Source organism: Excalfactoria chinensis, chromosome 3, assembly GCF_039878825.1.
Source record: "Excalfactoria chinensis isolate bCotChi1 chromosome 3, bCotChi1.hap2, whole genome shotgun sequence".
NCBI lineage: Eukaryota > Metazoa > Chordata > Aves > Galliformes > Phasianidae > Excalfactoria > Excalfactoria chinensis.
Genome location: NC_092827.1, coordinates 58,335,291 through 58,358,460, shown reverse-complemented (window position 1 = coordinate 58,358,460; position 23,170 = coordinate 58,335,291). Strand labels below are relative to the sequence as shown.

At 41.2% G+C, this 23,170-nt stretch overlaps 2 protein-coding genes across 6 annotated transcripts; both read right to left on the bottom strand.

Moving 5' to 3' along the window:
- Positions 1–941: 941 nt before the first annotated feature.
- On the bottom strand, positions 942–10,047 carry FBXO5 (F-box protein 5). 3 transcript variants are annotated; one of them, XM_072333411.1, is made up of 5 exons: positions 9,936–10,047; positions 4,889–5,622; positions 4,136–4,226; positions 2,956–3,117; positions 942–2,068 (listed from the first exon to the last, which is right to left on the bottom strand). In XM_072333411.1, exons 2-5 carry the CDS (start codon positions 5,605–5,607, stop codon positions 1,817–1,819), a joined length of 1,224 nt encoding a protein of 407 aa, XP_072189512.1. In that variant the 5' UTR covers positions 5,608–5,622; positions 9,936–10,047; the 3' UTR covers positions 942–1,816. The 3 variants fall into 3 exon arrangements, with proteins under 3 accessions (XP_072189512.1, XP_072189514.1, XP_072189513.1); XM_072333413.1 differs by lacking the exon at positions 9,936–10,047 and adding an exon at positions 7,142–7,208; XM_072333412.1 differs by lacking the exon at positions 9,936–10,047 and adding an exon at positions 7,061–7,072.
- On the bottom strand, positions 9,163–23,060 carry MTRF1L (mitochondrial translation release factor 1 like). Of its 3 annotated transcripts, none has more exons than XM_072333415.1 (7): positions 22,603–23,060; positions 20,373–20,513; positions 18,213–18,396; positions 13,504–13,667; positions 12,557–12,674; positions 10,667–10,803; positions 9,163–10,400 (listed from the first exon to the last, which is right to left on the bottom strand). In XM_072333415.1, the coding sequence occupies exons 3-7, from the start codon at positions 18,343–18,345 to the stop codon at positions 10,197–10,199; spliced, it is 756 nt and encodes a 251-aa protein (XP_072189516.1). In that variant the 5' UTR covers positions 18,346–18,396; positions 20,373–20,513; positions 22,603–23,060; the 3' UTR covers positions 9,163–10,196. The 3 variants fall into 3 exon arrangements, with proteins under 3 accessions (XP_072189516.1, XP_072189515.1, XP_072189518.1); XM_072333414.1 differs by having other exon boundaries at positions 20,373–20,452; positions 22,603–23,034; XM_072333417.1 differs by lacking the exon at positions 22,603–23,060 and having other exon boundaries at positions 18,213–18,371; positions 20,373–20,446.
- Between the last annotated feature and the right edge of the window lie 110 nt (positions 23,061–23,170).

Below are 23,170 nucleotides of genomic sequence, written 5' to 3'. Positions count from 1 at the left end.
CCACCAACACCTGCCTCTGATATCATGGGCTGACAAGAAATAGGAGGCATTACATTCAGAGCAGACTTTGCATAGTGGGATGAAGGGCTTCTAGCTTACATTCTAAATTAACCTGGAGACGTTTTACATAAAGTTACTGATATAACTCACACAACCTCCTAGGCTAAGTCTCAGATTAAGGTTAGGAAATTAAGTATACCACATAAAAACAGAAATTAAGGGATTCTGCCTATTTGTACCCCAGCTGCCAAGAATGAAAAATTCAAGGGGTCACTGCAATATTTGATGACTGCTATACCAGGAGCTTAAGCAGGACATTGTGCTGCTTATCCCAGTCAGTTGTTCGCTTGCTAACTGAAAAACAAGCAAGAGAAAACCACAGTCATTTCCAGAAAAAAAATGGAAATAAAAAAATCAGTGTTTTCTTGAAAGCCTTCCTTCCTTTGCTGTGGAACAGTCAGGATGAGTTTACTAACAGCAAGGTAGATCACAAAATCATAGAATAAATCATAAAATAGCCTGGGTTGAAAAGGACCACAATGATCAACCCCCTGCCATGTGCAGGGTCACCAACCATCAGACCAGGCTGTCCAGAGCCACATCCAGCCTGGCCTTGAATGCCTCCAGGGATGGGGCATCCACAACCTCCTCCGGCAACCTGTTCCACTGTGTCACCACCCTGCACAACAGCATAACAAATTCAGTCAACAGAAAAATTGTTACTATGTATAAGATCAGAAAACTAATATCAGTTACAAGGGCCCTTCAGTAAGGAGGCAGGAAGAGAACGGATTCCGTAGGTTTTACCCCAAACCAGGAGATTTGACTGTTGTAAAATGAGCTTTTTTAGGAAACACTAAAATTTTGCAATGATGGCAAACGAGCATGAAAAATTATGTTTTAAGATGAAAAGCAAGAAGTCCAGAAATACCAATCAACTTGTGGAAAAGCGTAATTTATTTTTCACATTTATGAGACGAACAAAAAAATATTTAACTTATTTACAAATATATACAAATACTAAAATGCACCTTATTATTTGGAAAAAGAAACTGGCAGTATTTTTTTTTAAGAAGTATTGCCAAGACAGTACTTTTTTTTTTTCAAGAATAAAAATGATAATAAAGTGTTTCACCACGTTTCTAACAAAACGTCTGCAGATCCTGAATGAATGAAGGAAAATTTAAGATTCAAGTAATGTAAACCATCAGAGAACATGGCATTATTAACATTCACAGTTCAAAAAACTCAGGGAAAACCTCAAAAAATTACTAAAATTTTGAGTCCCGCACAATTTTATTTTAAAAGAGACTTCACTCACCTCATCTGACATTTTCACTAGAAATGCTGTTAAAAACCTAGAAGAACAAGAGTAAGCACTTAAATAAAACAGGGTTTAGTCTTCCTCCTGTTAACAATTCAAGAATGGTTTGCATTATGCTAAATAACTTGCCAAAACCATGTCGCTCTTTTAAATTCAGTACTTTTGTGAGGAAGTTTGGAAGTCTTCAAACACCGAGGACAGAAATCATCAGGGGACGATATTTAAAACATTACCAGAATCCACATCCAGAGTTTTCTTTGAAATCAAGACATTTCAAAATAGTTATTTCCGAAAACTCCGAGAAATGCAGATATGACCAAACAGCACAGGGAAATTATAAAATTTAATTGCGTTTGTTTTCTGTTTTTGTTTTGTTTTGTTTTTTTAAACAAGGATAGCAGAAAGCATTTTTTGGTTTGGTTTCCTTTGTGGAAGGATTAACGTCCTAAAAAGCTTTTATGGCACATCTGACACAACATTAATAAGGATGGATCACAATCGACGCAGATTCTGCTTGCTTTTCTTAGTCCCAGGGAGTGCTCCCAGCTTAAAGCTTGATTTCACTGGTCTGCCACTCATACAGTCACTGGAGCTGTGGTAGCTGCACATGCACTTTGTGCAGAAGTCAAAGCCACAGCTTTCACGATTGCACGTTGCTCTTTGCAGATAGGAATCGTACTTTGCAGGTGAGCCACAGCGATTGCAGACTTTGAAGCTTTCAGTGTTTTTCAAGGTCTTGGCTGCCTAATGGAAGAAACACAAAGTCATAAGTGGAGGGTAAACATTCCTCAGTGTTATTAATGTGCCACAAAATATATCATAATTGCTCTCACTATAGCAAAAGAAACTACATGCATACTAAGTTTAATTCCGGTTACGCCAAATTCTCATGGACAGTCTGCAGGTACTTTAGACTGAATTAGAGGTATGCAGTTTGTAATTCTTTCAGCCTAAAGGACAGCCAGACTAAATGCAAAACATTTACGTATGAAAAACAGCCCATGTCAAGCTCTGAATCCTCCAAACCTCATCCAAGAACAGTGGTTTAGCTAACCTTAAAAAGAAATTCTAAATCCTACTGAAATTATACATCTCATTTTTCAAGAAAGGAACTGGCTACTTAGTTCTTGAAACAAGAAATTGCTCACTGGAGTTGAAGTAAAATTGACAGATTCTCTTGGATTGCATAACTGGAAAACATGTGATTCATTAGAAACCCATGGGAAATAAAAGGAAATGACTACAATTCTTATGTCCAATGGAGGCCAATATTGAAGCCAAAGAAAAAATAAAAAACACTGAGCCATTTTGATGATACCTAAACACAGGGAGAAAAAAAGTGGTGTAAAACATCCCAGTGTATTAATGTTCTCCATTTTATTTCTGTCACTCTCTTACGATAGCCTCAATAAGCAAAAGCAGAGAGCTTACAATCATAGAATGGCCTGGGTTGAAAAGAGCCACAATGATCATTTAGTATCAACCCCGTTGCCACAGGCAGGGCCACCAGCCACTAGATCAGGATGCCCAGAGCCACATCCAGCCTGGCCTTGAACACATCCAGGAACGGGGCAGTTACAAGTACTTCAAGCTGGAGATGCTTTACAAGTTGAACAAAAATCCCCAGTTACCTCAGAGAATTCCACGAGCCTGCTGTGATTTTTAGACGCTTTGGATCTGCTGCCTCTTCTACTCAGGCTGTTCGGTGGGGTTGCCTTCTGAACTGGAGCCAAAGCTGCCCGGTAGAGAACATACTCCCTTGTTGCAGCATGTTCTGACGTCTTAGTGCCATTCTAACAAAAAGAAAACAAAAGAAACATTTAAGAGACATATTTGGCAACTGTTTATAGGCTATAAATCAACTTTTTGTTTAATAGAAATCAATAACTTTACAATTTACTTTTTTATTAACATATCATACCTATTTAAGCACAATGTTCAATTTAGCAATGTTTTAAAGCACAAAGCAATATTTCCACATTTTTGCAGAGAACAGGAATGTTTTTACATTTTCTTTCTGAAAAGTAAACTCCTCCCCATCACTGATTTTCTGTTTGTGTTTCTGTACAATGGGAAGGGGAAAATCAAATGTGAGATGAACGTTTCTGTCAGTGGTGTCCAACTGTTCCTCTATGACAGGCTGGCATCAGGAAGTACTACCAAAAGCTCAGAGTAGTTGACTACCTTATTTTGTGGCAGACACCAAGCCTTGTTTTACTGTCTTTCCACCTCTCAAGGAAAAAAACCAAACAAAACACTTCTGGTGTTCTGAATGAATTCTGCCTTAGTAGAGCACTAGATATAGGTCTGTAGAGCTCTATAGCTAGATCTTGTATCTATTGTTCATCCAAAAAATAGACATTAATAGTAGCTCAAAGTAGTGCAAAGTTTTTTTTGTTATTTGTTGCCAACACACTTCAGACCGCTGCTAGAAAATTAGCATCTCTGAGTCTCTCCTTCCTGGATCACTGTGGATGCTAAAGCAGCAAGCCTCTATTGAGGCTCTGTGAGCAGTGCTGGAACTGACACTCCTTTCTTCTCCTCTAAAAAGGACTTGTGGAAGAACATCCACATCTCTTGGTGTAACTTCTCAGGCAACATCCCTTGGACTGCAAAAAGCAGCATATGCACTACCAGTTAAATGACCATCAACACAAGAGATAATAGGGCGTCCTAACAGCACAAACTTTGGCACACCAGTGAAACTCTTTCCAATCTAATAATCTCTTTGATTGCTTACGGCTGGGAAGATTCCTGGAATAACAAAGACACACCACTGGTTTAAAATACCCTACAAGTGCAGAAACTTACAGAAAGGTTTTTCAAAGCTTTACTATACATTTCGAAACCCCATTTATCTTCTTGCAAAACCTTCTTCCACGTCGCGCTGACTTTGGCGAAACTGTAATGACAATACAAACACATCAGTTACCTTCTAAGAAAGTTGGAAAACTCATTACTTAATAGCAGGGATAACTATCCGTATGTTTCTTTTTTCCATACACAAATGGGAAACGTCAACAATAATTGTCTTGTCTTTCTAGGAAGACATACTGTCTACCAATACATCAACAATTCTTGCATTAACAGAATGGAAGGGATCTTAAAGACCATCTAGTTCCGATCCCTCTGCTATGGGCAGGGCTGCCATCCACCAGATCAGGCTGCCTGGAGTCCCATCCAATCGGGCCTTGAAGGCCTCCAGGGGTTGGGCACCCACCATCTCTCCAGGCAGCTTGTGCCAGGGCCTCACTACCCTCTGAATACAAAATTTCTTTGAAACATCTAACCTCAGCCTCCCCTCTTTTAGCTAAAAGCCATTCCTCTTTGTCCTGTCACCATCAGGCTGTATAAAACATTGGTCTCCCTCCTTTAAGCACTGGAAATCCCTCTAAGTTCCCCAGACTCCCTTTGTGAATGAACCCACGCTGGCTGTGGCTAATGACTGCATTGTCTTCCAGATATTTTTTAATAACTCCCACACTAATCTCTACAATTTTGCCAGAGAATACATATGTGTTATGTGAGAATAGGTAGCTTACTTTCCAAATGAAATACACTTACTTTATTAAGTCCATTTCACCAAGATGCCTTAAGATGCTTGCTAATATATGCTTCAGGTTCTTTTGGAAGAGTTCAGCAAGAATGTCTACTCTATCTAATCCCATTTTCTTTCCAATTAGATTACGAAGTTCAAAACTTTCCCTGAAAGCAATTCTGTCAAAAGCAGTCCAAGATTTGAGATTTCTTTTACCACTTTTTTTCAAAGTTGAACACATCACTTCTTCATAATGGCTTGCAGGTAACAAAGTCTTCTTGGACAACTGTACTTGGATCTCATTCTTCTCAAGGCAGTGTTCTGGTGTACTGCAGAAATTTCCAGTCAAGGGTAGGCTGTCCTCTTGTTCTGTTGCATCACTGTATTGGCTACTTAACATAGAGGAATAACCACTGTCCTCATTAAGTTTACTATTTTCCAGTGCCTCCATTTCATAGACCCCTTCATCAAATCTTTGGGTTACATGCTTGTTTTCTTTGTTATGTACAGGCTTTCCTTCATCTTCAGGATCTAGATTTCTGGGGACTGCATGGTATGGCTCACTCAGTATTTTCTGATGCTCTTCAGCACAGCTTCTGCAAAGCTTTTCCCCACATTTCAAAGGGCAGGGTTCTTCCAGTTTTGTTTTCTCTGCAGCAGACTTTACAGGTGTGAACCCACCATGAAGAGCCGTTCGATCAAAATCACATTTCATTTTGAAAGAGCGATTAAGGTTTGATTTCATTGTTCTGTTTGTATTCTGCAGATAATAAAAGAAAACATATTAGTGCACATCCTAAACTGCATCACAAACTCTTTCTATTGCTAAGATATGCCTTCTTTGGGAAGCATGAATTAACTTCCATCCAGCTGACCCTCTAGAGCCTAAAACAAGGACAATGAGTGGAACTAAAAGCTCAATTAACTGCTCAAAGCTAGAGCTTGATGCTGCATATAGCTGGAATGAGAGAACAGTGAATGCTTTACATTGTCACCATTCCACCAACTTGGATTGGTTTCACACACCAGTGCCTCCCGTTCCTGTCCTAGTGCAATGATATGATGCAGACACTTGCTCCTTGCTAACAGTGGTTCTGAAGGCCCTAAGAGACAGCAGAGTGACCAGGAAAGAGCAGAGCCAGCCCAGGGTTGCCCTAAGGACTGGCACTCCAGGGCCAGAGGCAGGCACCCTGCAATTTTGGGTATGGAGGGAGGTGAACAGCACAGCAGAAATGAAATAGACCACGTGGATGTGTGGGGACAGCAGTAGAGCTCAAGGTGAAGTAGGGCTACAGAGTGATTTTGGCGGGTGAGAGGTAGAGGCGCAAGGACTGGTGGTTGCCGGAGGAAATGGGGCCCGCGCTGCCCGCTCCCTCCCGCCCGCCAAGTGCGGGGCTCTTCCGTGCTGTGACCGCGGGGGGATGGGCGCGGGGAGCCAGCGTTGCTGCCCAAACCTGCAGGGAAAGCGTTTCTCATATGCTTTGAAATCGCTAATGGAAGAGAGGTTCCCCACATCCGAGCCGATATTTAATTTAGGGAATTCAGATAATTTCAGTAGATTGACAAAAACTATTACAAAAAAATGGAAACCTTTCAGGGCTCTTCGGAGAAAAAACCCACTTCTCCGTACATACGTGCCGAGGAAGAATGGAACGAATCCTCCTCTGCCTTTGAACAACCAAAACCAGAGGCAAGAGGCGCGGCCCCCTCACCCCTACCCCCGCCGCGAGCACCGGAGCTGGCGGGCCGGGCCCACACCCCGCGCTGTCAGCGAGCGGCTCCTGTTGGGCTGGGGGCAGGGACCCGCGCTTTCTTTCCCCAGACCGGCGGCTTTTCCCCCAAAATGGTGGTAGCGGGGCCGCAGCGGATACCTCCCATCGGTGGCGCGGCCCCGCGGACGGGAGGGAGGCAGCAGCGGCGCTGCCCGCTGCTGGGATAGGCTCACTGCCGCATGGCACAGCCCGACCCCAGGGAGGCTAGCATGCGGCGGACAGCGTACCGCATGCGGCGCGGAAGCAGGACCGGAGAGTCCCGCGATTTCCACTAATCGCTATCCCATCTCAGTGCCGTCAGTAGGGAAAAGCAGGCAGGGCTCAGGGAGCCCCATTCCCAGGCCCCCTGCTACATCCCAGAGCAACTCGGCCTGCACCCCCCGCCCCGCCGCCCCCCATCCGTCCTCGCTGCCCAGGAGTTCGCACCGCAGAACTCCCAGTGCAGCTCCCAGACCGGCGCCACCCCGCCCCGAGCGCCCCGCACGGCGCGCCGCAACCGGCGCTCACCTGCAGCGCTGCAGCCGCCGCGTCCCGCGAGCTGAGAGTGCGCGGCAGACCTCACCGGGTACTTTTAAAAACTTTGAATTTGGTACCAAAAGAGCGCCAGCCAATCGGACGCCGTCGGCTCTGGCCAATCGGCCAATGGGGAGGAGGGCAGGAGGCGGGGACCAATCCGAGGAGCGGCGAGCGGAGCCGCTTCCTTTCCCACATTCCCTCCTCGGCAGGCGGGGAGAGAAGAGAGTGGTCGGGCGGTGGCGCGCGCGCGCTCCGCAGAGGTGTGGCCGCCGGTATTACCCGCTCGGCCGCGCTCGCATCTCGGCCCAGGCAGGGCGGGAGTCGCGCAGTGCGCGGTCGCCGCTTGACCCGCTCCCTGTGTGTGGGAACACACTCTGCTTCCGGGCGCTGCTGCGCTCCTCCCCCGCCCTGCCCGCGTGGAGGGTATCTCACTGCCTGGGAAGCATCTGAGCGCTATTGCCGCCTTCCTCCATCTCCATTCATTTTCAAATGGATGCCTATAGGACAGTCATAGCATCTCTCTGCATGCACACGGTATGAATTCACCACCAGTGAACTCTCCCAGGGAAGTACATATCACATAGAAAAGTACACCTCATCCCCACCGCTAACACAGGGAGGAGAAGTATTTCTTTTAAAGTATAATGGGCGCTATCAGTTGCTGGCATCTTGAGAACAGACTGGATATAAGGAGGTACCCCACCACCCTTACAGTGCCATCTCACAGCTCAAGAGGGCCGCAAGTACAGTGACACTATTGGGTCTACTCCTAAAGTAATGCCTCCATGGCACCAAAAGAAAAATAGCACCCACTGACATTCAGTCGATGATTGCTGAATGTTAACAGCCACCAACCAGTGGATGAGAGCGCAGTGAGGGTTGGATGGTGTTTCAGCAGTGGGAACAGTAGGTCACCTCTGCTCTTGTTCACTGCTGCTAAATGGGCATAGTTAAGTGGTGGTGACTATGTTGAAAAATTGTGTTTTGTAGTTGAGAATTTGCTCTATCAAGTAGTGTCACTGTGCAATTTGCATCTGTTTTAGTTGCCCTGGAAATAAACAGGAGGCATAACTTTCAGAGCAACCTACTAACAAATCTTGCATTAAAACAAATACAGAGCATAAAAGAGACTTCGAGCCTTTATGGCATAAAGTCTGCACTGGCAGACCAAAGAGATCCCTACGCTATGTTATAATGAGGTTTAACAAGGCCAAGTGTGAGGTGTTTCATTTGTGTCGAGGCAACCCCAGATATGAGAACAGACTGGGAGACAAACTCAAAAGCAGCTCTGAGGAGGATTTGGGGATTCTGATGGACAGAAAGATGTACATGAGCCAGCAGTGAAAGAGTGGTGATTGTCTCCCTCTACTCTGCCCTTGCGAAGCTCCATGTGGAATACTGTACACAAGCCTGCAGCTCCAAACACAGGAGGAATGCAGAGCTGCTGGAATAGGTCCAGAGGAGTCCACAAAGGGCTGGAGCACCTCTCCTACAAAGAACTGAGGGGGCTGAGCTTGTTTAGCTGGAAGTAGGCTTGGGGAGCTCTTACTGTGGCCTTTCAGTACTTGAAGAAAGTTTGCAAGCAGGAGATGTACTGACATTTTACATGTTCTGATTGCAATAGGACAAGGGGGAACAGCTTTAAGCTAAATTAAGGTTCATTTAGGTTAGATGTTAGGAACAAATTTTTTTACTCAGATGTGACAAGCTGGAATGGGTTCCCCAGAGAGGCTGTGGATGCCCCATCTCTGGAGGGGTTCAACGCCAAATGGGATGGGACCTTGGGCAGCCTGGTCTAGTGGCTGACCCCACAGCAGGGGGTTGGACCTGGGTGATCTTTAAGGTCCCCACCAACTTAAGCCATTCTTTGATATGACAGATTGATAACGATCAGTTTTGGTTTTTCATTCCTTGTCAAATTTTATATAGCATGCTTAGGCATGCTCCTGTAAGCTACCTGTAGCAAACTCCTGCATTTATTTACTGCATTTACATTCTTACTCCGATTTCTTACGCTAATAAGTCTCAATATAAACAACTTTATTCATGGTGATATTCTCCTTAGGTTCTCATTTCTTATTTACTGGTACTTCGAATACATTCTGTGTGTGTATACACACATATCTACAATGAATGATGGGATAATGTAGCATGGAGGCAGCAAGTTTTGCATTACCACAAATCCTTAAGATTGTAAAATGCCATCTTATTTAACCTCAGATAGGAACATGTACCAACATCAATAGATGAAAAAGGTAGTTTTTACACTTTGTACAAGTGTTTTAAGATGCTGTTAAACTGAATAGTTTAGAACAGTGAGCAGCCACACATATTATGTAAACTCCAGAGGAAAAAAAAAAAAAAAATCAGTAAAATGCAGACCCAATTAAAAATAAACTGTATAGAAATGGAGACTGAAATTGTATCAGCCTTCAAGACAGCCACCCAATTTTGTTTTGTTTCAGTTCTGACACAAGAAACATTCTTTTTAAAAATAATTCCAAAAAATGGCTACTTCTAGAACTCTTACTGGAAGGAGTATTCCTACACAGTTCTTACTGCTTGCTATGTAAGAACTCCCTTTTCCATACCACGTATAAGTCATCAGCAAATCTGCAGATTAGCAGTGTGTTCATTTATCACTTTCTTCCCATCACTAAACAAAAACAGGTTTTGGGTTTTTTTGATACCTTGACTAAGCTAAAGCTATTTGACACTGCGGTGATGTTGAAACTACTGTTTGAACAAGACGTGAAACTAGAAATAGCTAATTTTTAATGCATACCTTTTGAGAGTCGTGTATCAGTATCTTCTCAGTGGAGAAGGTTAAAAACTGCAGTTATATCTGGCCCAGTCAAATTTACTTTAAGCGCACTGCAGCAGCAACAAGGTGTTTTACTCAACAAGTCAGAACACTGTTTATCAGTCACGAGGAAACCAGCTTCCATTATCTGAAAAGCAGTTCAGTTCTCTGAATGGTGCTCCAAGAAGTTCATTTGCAGGTGAGTATATGTACCTGTAGACATGGCTTGACAAAGTGCAAGATTCATTTTTCATATTCTGAAATAATTTCCATTAAAGATTCATAATCAGCGTACTCCTTCAGAGCTTGTATCATTTCATCTAGCATTTCCTCCCCTAACATGAAGCACTCAGTATGATGCACTGATCTGCTTATCCTGTGGTCAGTAATCCGGTCCTGTGGAAAGTTGTACGTTCTGATCTTCTCCGATCTTCCTTTAGTTCCAATCTATCAAACAATAAGAATCAGTTTACAACACTGATTAGAAACCTTCTTATAGGAAAGGTGAAGTACTGACAAAGCATTTAAAAATGAAAGTCTTTCTCATAAACACACAGAATCCACTACATAGTACTTAGACTAGACTAGATCAGTAGTCACACTAACTGCTCTCAAGCTTATGAAAGAACACAGGAGTTAACAAAGAACACAGGAGTTAACCCCCAAGAACATAATGCTCATATAGAATAAAATCTTCATAAGATGAAACTTACTTGAATCTTTCGAACACTGTTTCTCTTTTTGGTTTCTTCTTCTAGTTTGATGTTGTAGAGTTTAGCACAAAGCATTTGCATAGCCTTCTCTTTGTTTTTAATTTGAGATCTTTCTTGCTGACACTCAGATGTGACCCCTGCCAAAAACATGATGAGAATTAACACTAAACTGTAACATATACAAAAAAGAGTCTGCAATTTCTAGAGATTGTTATTATGAGTGGAAAAAATTACATATATTTGAACAAGGAGGATAAAAGTCCAGGCCCCTTTGTGTCTGATGACATTTGGGGAGTGAATTGCCAACTGCAGACTGAGTTATGTATTAAGCTTTGCAGCAGAAGAAAACAGGTTTACTTTGGTATACTGAACAATGAAACAGATGATAAACTTATGGAAGATATTTGTAATTTTTGACCACAGTTCCAGGAAATTTAGCAGTAAAAAACAGTAACGTGCACTAGATAGTGGTTATAAAGAACATACAAAAAAAGAAGTATGGTTTCTTCCCAAAAATATACAATTCAAATGAAGGTAGTAAATGAACAACCTAAGAAAACAGCAGGAAAAAGAAAGGCAGGAAAAAGATGGAACAACCTAAGTTTCTATTTGGAAATACCGTAAGTAACTGGTAAGATTACAGTATACTGTTAAATAATTACTTAGTGTTAATGTATGAAAGTCAACTTCTGTTGTCTTAAAACAAACTTTAAAAACAACTTTTGGGTTGCAATGAAGACTTGTAAATGGACTTGGGATGAGAGAAATTAAGAGTATACTTGTAAAGGAAGAGCGATTATGAAGATAAATAAGAAAATTTCAGATTAGGTGAAATGCAAAAAAAACCAAACCAAAAACCAACAAAAACACCTATGCACTTTGCCTAGTGCATAACCACGAAAAATAACTGCAATACATTTTGAGATTGCTACAAAAAAAAAAATCTAATGACTGCCTTCAGCAAAAGCTAAGACCATTTGCTGCTTTTCTTTGGAAAAGAAGAAAACAATACAAAACTCTTCTAATTTGAGTACCTTTTTGTCACTTTATCTTAATTAGAATTCTATCATCTTCAATATTTACATTCTACTTTACTGAGGTGATGCAACCAGTGTAGAGTGGATTTATGTATTCAATAAATACAAAGAAATGGGTGGCAAAAACCTGGATATGCAAAGATAAAGTGTACTCAGGATTACCCTGAGGCTGTAAAGCCTGACTAATGTTTGTGGTGGAGAAGAGGAAAAGTTAAAAACCAATGAAAGTCAAGGCAGATGTTCTGGATTGCTCAAAAGGAAGTTAAAAGCTTAGAAACAGCAATAAAAACAAAGATATGATAGCTAACATGAGGTAGCATTTGAAGGTGTATTTTATCCTTCTTACATTTCCTAACCTGGACCCCGGGTATGGGTGTTGCAATTATGTCTACAACCCATGGGAAAGGAGCCAGAAGACAAATGGAAGCTAGCGACCTAAGTAGAACTTAAAACAACAGTTTAATAATGAAAAAGAGCAACCTCTCTTTCATAGAACAGTCAAGAAAAAACTATGTCCTAAGATTTTAACCTCTGTTTTTCAGTTTCTTTTCCATTAGTTGAAATCTTAATATAGTGCCTTTTCTTATAAATTGATTTGAGCAGTTCAAGAGTGTCACACTTAGTGGAAAAACAGATGGCTTACCTACAAAGGCCTTAACTATTACAAATGAGGGTAGGTACAAGACACCACCTTTACAACAGTATGGATATTTTCTGCACACACAAAAATGACATGAAAACTTTGCTCAACAGTTACCCAGGTTTAAAGCTGTTGTTTCAAATAATATAGTACAGAGCAAATTATGACTGTATTTTTACAGTGTAGTTCTTGTACTAAGGAAAACTGAAGCACCTGTTGGAATATGAACTATCCGTACAGCACTGTCTGTGGTATTGACATGCTGCCCTCCAGCTCCACTAGCTCTCTTTGTTTCTATTCGCAAATCTTTTGGATTAATTTTCAGCTCCATCTGTCATGAAAGACAAAAAGAAAAGAAGTCAAATATGTATAGTTGGTTTATTTTATAAAACATATTCAGGCAAGATCTTTTTTTTTTTTTTTTCCCCTAAAGTTTGAGTGGTAGCTCAGATCTGCTTGTTAAAAGCTGAAAAATCAAAGATATAACCATCCATTAGCACTAATCTTCCCCTTCTTCTGAAAGCTCAGCACTCTCCCTCAGACAAGTTAAGCCGTATTTGAACTTGACCAGATGGGTTTCAGATAAAAGGGAACATACTGGCTTTGTTGGCTCTGGAATGAGGTGGTGATCTCTGGGAGGAAGTAATGAAGCACATTAGGGACAAGAGGAAGGAATAAAATATTTTGACAGTTTGGTAGGATGAACATCCAAAGTTTTAATTATTAGCTAATTACTTATAACCAAGCAAATTTGCTAAGGACGAATTGCCACACAATTTAGAAGGGGAAAATGAGGGTATTATAAAAATGGGGAAGAGGGATGCTAAAACAAAACTCTATGTCCTCTCTAAACTAGATCAGTCTTTTGCCACTTCATTCACTGAGCATGCAAGGCACAGTTACAGTAAATTTTCAAGTGACAGTGAAATAAACTGCCAGTGAGCTTGAGATAAGGATTATCATGAAATATAGAAATTCTTTATTTCATTCCCTTAGGCAAAAATAAACAAACAAATACAACTTAAAACTTTTAGATTAAAAGGCAAAATCATAATTAAGAGTGAACAACTAAACAGACAGGAAGGACTTTGGTATCAGCAATACGGCAAGTAAAAACATTGCTTATGGTGGTGTCTGTTGTACCAAAAATAGCATATTACCTCAGTGGGTTGGGGTAATATTGCAACAGTCATCGTGCTGGTGTGAATGCGCCCTTGTTTTTCTGTCTTTGGAACCCGCTGAACACGATGCACTCCTCCTTCAAATTTCATGTACTTGTAAGCATCAAGTCCCGCTATACTGGCAACTGCATGTCTTAGGCCACCTTAAATAAAAAAAAGTTGTAAAAGTGCAAACACTATTGGCTACATGTTATTACATTTCGAGCATACTTAAGCATCATTGTTGTTTATTTCTTAAAACTACAAACTTATCATTTTGGTGTTTGGGTAGAATCACATCAAAAATGCAAGAGAAGTCCAAAACATATATACACAATATATCAAGTAAATGACAGTCAAGGTCTTCTAACAGAGTCCAATTACATTTTTTACATATACATAAAAATTGTTCATGAGCCATGTGCAGGTACAATACTTTAACTATAGCAGAAATCTGACACCAATAATAAGCTTATGTAAAGACCAAGTTTTGAAAGCCACTTTCAGCAATGACATCAAATTCTTCTGAGTAGTATTTGAGAACCTCAACGTGTAATGGGAAGAAAAAAAAAACAACAAAACATCACCATAAGTTTTTAACTCACAAGAGACATCGGTTTTCTTAATAAATTCTTCTTCCTCATTCTCTTTTAAGCCTCATCTTTGCTCTTTCATTTCATTTTAACTTTTTACTCCATAAGAATTAGCATAGCTCCTGCCTCTGTACCCATGTATTAAGCAAAACACTTCATAGCAACATACAGAAAGTCAGCATAGAACATTCACAATTGGAACTTTCAAACTAAGGCCCTATACAATCAAGACAGAAGGTCTGTTGCAATACTAGTTGATGGAATTCTGCCTCTTCCTTGTTTGTACTACTGCAAATATTTTTGTTCTACAGAAATTTAATGTTCCTTCCTAATTTTACTGAAACATTTTACTTTTTACAGTTAGGTTTGTCAAAATTGGTCAAAATTGCCTCTTTCCTTACTTTCACCCATTTTTGTCCCTGTGAATTCTAAAATTTCACTCCCACTTGTAGAAATCTTTCCAATCAAATGAATCACTCAACACAAGCAGTTCTTGATTTATAGTCGTTACCTACAACTAACTCTGCAAGACAAAACCATCACAATTAGAATAAATACGACTCCAAAGCATGTATTTTAACAAACAAGAATACAGCCCAAAAAGTTCAGTTCAAATCTGTACGGTACACTCTAACAGGTACTGTGAAATCTTAATTATTATGCAAACAGTATTCAAATAAACAAAATAACCTTTATTGTAAAAGAATATATATATATGTAAACTATATAACTTGTACATTTATGCAGTGCTACAATTAAAACATACTTGCTTCTTTACATGTAAAAGCAAGTGCTAAAAACAAACAAAAAATAAATCAGAACAACAACAATAAATAGAATAAGCATATAGAAGCCAAGCCAAATGAGATGTAGAAGTAACTTGACTGTTCAAAATTCAACAGCACTCCAGACAAGATTAATTATGTAATAAGCAATTCATTGCAAAAGCTAATGTTCTGTCTTTTCTCTCTCACTTGTCCTGGCTTTAGTACATCTACAACGGGTACAGTCTGCCTATCTGAGCTGCAGCTACATCTGTGATATGTTCAGGAGACTAAGTCTGTAACGATGATTGTGTAATTGTGGTAATGTGGAGCTTAGTACAAGATGACCAGGAAACTAGTTTAAGACGTATTTATTTAGGTCATATTGTTTCGAATAAACTATATCCAATACAGAGTAATTTCAGGTTTATCAAGAAACACAGTCAAATATAATGAAATTTCAACAAACCCTCTACTCATTTTTATTTATTTTTTATATTGCAGATATTTCATAGGCCCGTCAAACACAGACAGCTCCTACTAATTCTATTGTTTGCCATTAACTAGAACTATCCCTCTCCATTTGGTAAAGCCAAGGTGCAAGGAAGAAGGAGCTTGAGCTCACTTAGTTTCCTTACATGTCACCTTATACTCAGAACGCAACAAAGTTCAATATCTATGTTTCCACATGCTGCTATAGAGCAAGGAGTTGTGGATAAGTAATAACACGTGGGACTGTGCTTTACTGTACATATTAAACCTCAAATGTGCTATTTCTCAGAGTCACTTCTGATGGTATGGCCATAACATAAGTTAAGAGTGGATTCAGACTAAATTTTAGCTGCAGCAGTGCTTAACATTCACCTTATTAACCCGTTTATGTTCAGGTTCTGGAACTTTCTGAAATGAGGAAGCTTGACCTTTTAGTATAGGACCTTACTTTTGCTCATGCAGTCCGTAAGAATTAAGTGTGGATGAGATATAACAACCTGGCATACCAGTGAATATCTTTAACTCACTTTTCACTAGGACCTAAGGAACTGTATAGGAATGTGGTGGCTGTGCCATCTACACTGGTTCTACCTTACAACTTATTCCCAGCATCTCAAGTTTTGGATGTGTGTACAGCCATAAAAATGAGTATGGTGAGGAAATGCACTGTAAGAAGCAAACAAAGAATAAGGCTATTTTCTTCCCTTCAAATCTTCATCTCACTGTATAGGCAAGCCCTCAGCAAGCCAAAACAGTTCTGATATGCATCTATCTCCAATAAGCAAGAAACTTCAGTAAGAAAAAAAAAATTGCTAGATATTTATTTCAGGCACTGAAAGGAATATTTCTGCAGGTTTGTGTTCATTATCTAAGAATCAAGCTTTCACCAAAAGGGTAGTCAAGCACAACTCCCTTTCTCTTGCAATCTCAGGGCTGCTAGTTGAGTCAGATCTGCCTTAACTATCCAGTAACAATAGGTAGCTTTCAAGCCAAATCAGCAGATTGATCCAATTAGCACTGTGGCCTCAAAACAGCTAAAGCAGAGACACAGAAGGGATGTAAAGTTGGCAGCTGACTAGAAAGTGGGACTGCCCTTATAAAAACTTACTTCCATCTTAAATCTTCTTGAGGCATGAAATAAAGAAGACCCTTTCTCTCATATCATTTACACTCATTTAACCTGTATAACATTGTTTCAACTTGCTTTTAAAAGAAAGTAAAGTTTCTGTCATTTCAGAAGCTAGTTCAGCTTCTGGTGAAGCACTGACTGACAAGAGATTAGTTGTTCTGATGGATTGCATCCCATAACTTCCTAGCTTTTCCAACTACATCTTCAATATTTCTCAAGCAATGTTTTCCTTGTTTTTCTTTCCTCAATTAAAATGAAAGTTTTCCATGATTATTTTTCATGTTGTTCATTACTTTTTATCAACACCTATTTATCAGAAGAGTTAATAAGAACATAATTAAAACTATGAATTAACTGTTCATGTCTACAAAAAGGATGCTGATGGAAGTACAGTTTCAAGTTATTAGTTGCAAACTGCACGAGCACTCATCTACCAATCCATTCCCACTATATAATATATATTACAGCCACAGCAAGGTATGAGTTACCAAAATATACTAGCTTTACTCACCACACTGTATAGCAGCAAGGCTGCAGATCTGTCAACACAGACTTAGCAAGTCCAGCCTGCTGAGAACTGTGACTAGCAATTTGTCAGTCAAAAAATGTAGTCCCTGCCACCACTCATGCACACCATCACATTTTAGACTGCAGTTAACTTGAGCTTCGGCTGCTGAAAGGAGATGAAGTCACATTTTTCTGCTTCCACTCTCTCCATGAGTATTTATCTTCCCTCTGTTGTACTGGATCACCTGAAAACTAATCAATTTTTGTATGTAGTTTGTCTGCTGAATTAACTTGATAATGAGACTTTCAGCAACGATGGAAGTGTCAGTACAGAAAAGTCACACAGAGACAGCAGCCGGATTTCTGTGAAACAAATTTACACACCAGCTGGTACAATCAGTAAATTAATGTCCCTGCCTCTGTTTGTTATGTAAACCTACCACATTCCCTTTCTGTAAACATACTGCTCCCAGAGATGCAGAGAATCAGCAGCTCCTGATCACCAAATATCTGACAGGTTAAATTTTACCCAAAGGTTTTCTCAGGCAATCATGTTTTAGTTCCCTCAAAGTTTCAACGACTCCCCCACTTTGTGTATAAATTAGCTGTTACACAAGCTATATCTAAGTATCTCCTTTCCTCACACAATCCTCAACTGACATTACCTGAAAAAATCCAAGATGTTTTGGATTCAATGCCAAGAATCCTTTTAATCATAACTTTTTCCTCTGCCAAAAAAAAAACAACCATAACAAATGGACTTTCAACCCACCTTTAAGCCAACCTATAAACACAAGGTGTTTGCATTTTTAAGTAAATAGTACAGCATATTGAGATAAAATTAATATATATATATATATTTCTTTTTACAAATACAGGTTGTATAAAACTAAAACATATCTGCATGACCTTCTGCATTTCTAATCTGCAAGCGCTTTGTTTCATTTCTACTTTTTTGAAACTACTGAAAGACGATGTTTATTTGCTTCTGGTATGTTAGCATTTTAACAGTGCTTCTCAAGTGGAATTTCAGCCTCAAATACAGGAAGCTGAAGAAAACTGTACACAGACATTCAATTTTCATATTTCTGCTTCTAAACAGATATCACCAGAAATAAAGTTTCCTGCAGTCAGAAAACTCATACGGCATAAGAATGAACATTTCAACTTAAATTAGAAAGTTATAAATAAATACAAACCTCTTTTTTTTTTAAAGTTACTGACCTATTTCACTGGGAAAATACTCTAATATTTCAAATTTCCACTTTTTATAGGCAGCATATCGTCGATACATATCAAATATCTCTGAAGTGAACAGCATCGCTTCTTGTCCTCCAACTCCAGCAGTTACTTCCATAACAAGATCACTGTTGTGTGTTTCTTCTGAAGGAATCAAAAGTAATACTATCTGTAAATGCAAAAACACTCATCTAAGATCTCCCCCTTCAAACCAAAACTGATACTGTATAAAATGCCATGCAATAATTTACCTACTCTGCATTTTCCTGCATTAACTCACTGTCTGCTCAATGCCTTCTGAGAGCCCTGGAATTAATACACAGGAATAGGGAGGGGAGGATGCTGCATTGCCAAAAGCCTGCCTTTGTCTATTAGCAGAAAAAAAAGATTTATTTCAAGACCCACAAAATTTCATAGAACTTTCCATCAATTAGACTGCACTGGTTGGACACCATAGGATACATGATTCTTGCAAAAAAACAAAGCACCTTACTCCCATCAGATTCCTTTATAAACCAATATCGACTTCAGAACTAAGATGCTCTAGATAACATTTCTTCAACACCGATTCATCTGTATTATTTCTATTTATTTAAAGGCAAGATGGCTTTATTGATCTGTTGGGTAGATACAGAAATCATCCAGTCCAACCATCTACCAGTCACCACTAGTTCTCACTAAACCATGTCCTTCAACACAACGTCCAAATGTTCCTTGAGCACCTCCAGGGTAAGTGACTCCACCACCTCCCTGTGCAGCTCATTCTACTGCCTGGCCACTCTTTCAGAGAAGTACTATTTCCTAATAAGCCTAAATCTTCCCTGTCGCAGCTTGAAGCCATTCCCTCTAGTCCTATCACCAGTTACACGAGAGAAGAGGCTGACTCCCAGCTCACAACAACCTTCCTTCAGGTAGTTATTGAGAGCAATAGTACCTCCCCTGAGCCTCCTCTTCTCCAGACTGTACAATCCCAGCTCCTTCAGCTGCTCTTCATAAGGCCTGTGCTCCAGACCCCTCACCAGCTTTGTTGCCCTCCTTTGAACACGCTCCAGGGCCTCGTGCAGTGAGGGGCCCAAAACTGGACACAGTACTCGAGGTGCAGCCTCACCAGTGCTGAGTACGGGGGGACAATCACTTCCCTGTTCCTGCTGGCAACACTGTTTCTGATGCAAGCCATGATGCCACTGGCCGCCTGTGCACGCTCCTGGTTCATGCTCAGCTGAACATCAATCAATACCCCCTGGTCCATTTCCTCTACACAGTCTTCCAGCCACTCTGCCCCAAGCCTGTAGCACTGCCTGGGGTTGTTGTGGCCAAAGTGCAGGACCCAGCATTTGGTCTTGTTGAACCTCATCCCACTGGCTTCAGACCAGACATCCAGATCGTCACTACCCCCAGGCAGATCGACACCACAATATTAGAACTAAAAACTACATAAAAGTTCTGAAGGATTGATTAAAACTCTGTACAGCCCATAAATAATTTTCAATCATCCTTCTTTACTCGTATTAGGTGATGTCTCTTTCTACTTTAGCTTTCCTTTTCTACTTTTAACATATATCATAAGTATCTACATTTTAAAAATAATTTTAATTAAAAAACTTATTTTTAATAAGATGACTGTTTTATTGCTGCCAAAGGAATATGAGTTATAGTCTATTTCTACTAACAGCCAGCCAGTTTCTTGTTTGCCAGGAGCATTAGGAACACACTAACAGTTTAGGCAAAGGTAACTATTTTGATACAAATATCCATGGATACTTAGTAGAACCTATACAAGGTAGCAGTGTAAAGCAGTTACATTGTATTACACTATTTTTTTCAAAACCATATCATGCAAGTAGAAGGGTTCTAACAAATAACAAACTGAACACCCACAAAGGCACATCCAGAAGAGACAAACTACAGCACCTACATATCAGGATGAACTGATAAAAAGAACTCAGCTGTAGACAACCTACATGCAATCTGCATTTTCCATTTACCTCAGGTAACATACTAGTTGAGGAGTATAGTTGATGGAGATTGGGAGGGGTGGAGAAAGGAGCAGAGTTCATCATATATATCTTATTTAATGACAGGACAGCTTGGCTTTGTTAACTTAGGAATGGTAAGGAAATAACAAGCTTTCAGAGGCAATCTAACCTGGTGTTTCAGTTCAGCTATTTCTTCTTCACAGGAAACGATTTCCCTTTCTGCAAGTTTCCGCAGATCTTCACTCTCATCTGGAATATTTGAGTATGGTTAATCCTCAGACTTAAGCCACTGGCACTCTCAGAAAACCTTCTGAAAAATAACCACGTGAAGAACTTACTCCACAAAATAATCACACCAAATCTGTCAGTAAATGGTATTAATGTTATGGTCTAGAACAATGACAAACAGTATTGTTTGAGTGAAATATAAGGATATGAAATACAAGAAAACCCACTTAAGCATAAGAAAATATAGGTTATTTACTGTAATGGTGGCCAAAAACTGGAGAAGGTTGCCAGGGATGTTCAGGGGTCTCACCCCTGGAGACAGTTAGACCCAAACCAGACACAGCCCTGGGCTATACATGACTGCTCTGGGCAGTGGGCTGAGCCATTCCCTGAGGGGCCTTCCCACCTCAGCCACCCCACCATCCTGGGGAACACCCTCTTGTGTTTCACTGTGATAGGGACATCAAGAACCAAGGGGTAGAGGAATCCCACAATTAACATTCCATTAAAGGGACTACTGCTGTATGTAAAAACTGCATGTCAGTAGCAGCAACTTCAAGTAATCTATCTGCAAAAAGTCACTGTAAAGCAGCTGCAGAATTTCTAACACATTTCTGAAAGACATAAATATGCAAGACCGCACATAAGAGGAACTTGTAATTTTAATACTTGACTGATTAACATTAATGGTTTACAGTTAAATACTTTTCCTGTGCTGCAGTTTGAATATATTAAGTTGTCCCTTCCTTCCACTCCTGGTCAGTATCAAGCTTCAGACTTAAACAAAATACAGCTTAAACTACCTCTGACCTGTAGTAATTCAGCTCACTTGCCCAAAAGAAAACAAAATAAACCCCCCAGAAGGAGAAAATTACACACATAATGAAAGGGTGTGGAACACAAGGACAGAACTGCATAGTCAATGGCTAAAGGCCAGAAAGAAGGATGTCAACCACCAGCTCTCTGTGCACAGCAGAGTCTGGGAGGTTCCCTCACAGCAAATGCACACATTTTCAGTACTGTAATTCATGTTCGTGATTAACTACATTTTAAAACAAATTTTGTTGACTTTCAAGATCACATTTAATATCTGGGGATTATTTTTTTTCCAAATCATTTCAGCAAAAAGGGAAGGAAAAAAAAAAAAAAAAGCACCTGTAAATCGGTTTCAATAACAAGTATGCTTTACTGACAGCTGGCAACAAGCACACATGGCTGAGTGGCTGACAAACTGTGACACCTCAAACACACTAAGTTGGTCACCTGCATCCATCTACTTGTTTATTTTTGACTAACTACTGTCTGATCAAGGCCTTGTGTTAAGGCCAACAGAATCAGATATTCACTATTTGTGAAGAATAAATCTATTTCATAGCACAGTTGCATATTTTACTATACAAATGTACAGTAAGCTCTAAAATCACTTAAGAGACACATGGCCTGATTTTTGGGTGGCCCTGTGTGGAGCCAGGAGCTGGACTCAATGATCCCTGGATAGTGATAGCGCAAGGGGGAATGGTTTTAAATGAAGACGGGAGGTTTAGATGAGATACTAGGAGGAAGTTTTTCATACGGAGGATGGTGATGCAATAGAACTGATTGCCCAAGGAGGTTGTGGATGCCCCATCCCTGGAGGCATTCAAGGCCAGGCTGGATGTGGCTCTGGGCAGCCTGGTCTGGTGGTTGGCAACTCTGCACATAGCAGGGGGTTGAAACTAGACGATCTTTGAGGTCCCTTTCAACCCAGGTCATCCTATGATTCTATGATAATTCTATGATCCTTGGGAGGTCCTTTCAATTTCTCCTTTTTGCACTTCATGCCGGATGAGAATGAACAGGGGGGAAGAAAGGAAACACTGTACACTTCCCTATCAAACAACGTCTGTCACCTCCTACAGCCAAAGAAACGAGAGCTGTTAGCACTACTGCACAGCCCCGAGCGCGCCCCCGCGCGACGGCTCACATCCCACGCACGCACAGTCGATACCCTTACAGGTCGGCAGTGCCAGTCATCCGTCTGCACCCGCCCCCTCCGGGAGGTCACCCAATCACGTCGGGTTATGCAAATAAGTCCCCGCACCGCCCACTAGGCCCGATGGACCTTTCCTCCCACCTCCCAATCGCGGCAACCCTGAGGCGGGGTTGGGCGCAGGCCTTTAGATGCGCTTCACCTTGTAGTGCTAATTCCCTCGTGTCTCGCAGCTCCCGTTCCTTGTCACGCAGCCGCTGGATCCGCGCTGCCAGCTCCGGCCCGGTCTCGCCCTGCACCCGCGCCTCCAGGAGGCGACTTAAAGAGGGGATGGCAAAAAGTTCGTCTAAGCGAGGCCTGGCGCTCAGCCCACGCCGCGGCTGCTGCGGGCTTACTGCCGCCGCACTGACCCTGCCGGACACCGCATGGTAGCTGCATGCAGGCAGTGCGATCGCCCGACAGCCTCGGGCCGCGCGGAGAGCCCGCGCCAGGAGCCCCATACCAGCTGAGGGCCGCTCCGTGCACTCAGCCCTTCTTTCGGCAGCTCACCGCGCCGGAGGTACCGAAGGCGCTCGGCTGTTTCCCTTCCGGGTTTCCGGAAGCTGCCGAAGAGGCTTGGCCCCGATATCCGCCATCGGGGCTCCGGCGGCGGAAAGGAACGAAGGAGTTCGGCTCCCTTCGTCTCGCGGAGGGGGAAGGCGCGCTCCGATTGGCCGGCGATGAGAGAGCGCGCAGTGGGGGTTGAGTCGCGTTGAGCTGGGCTCGGAAAG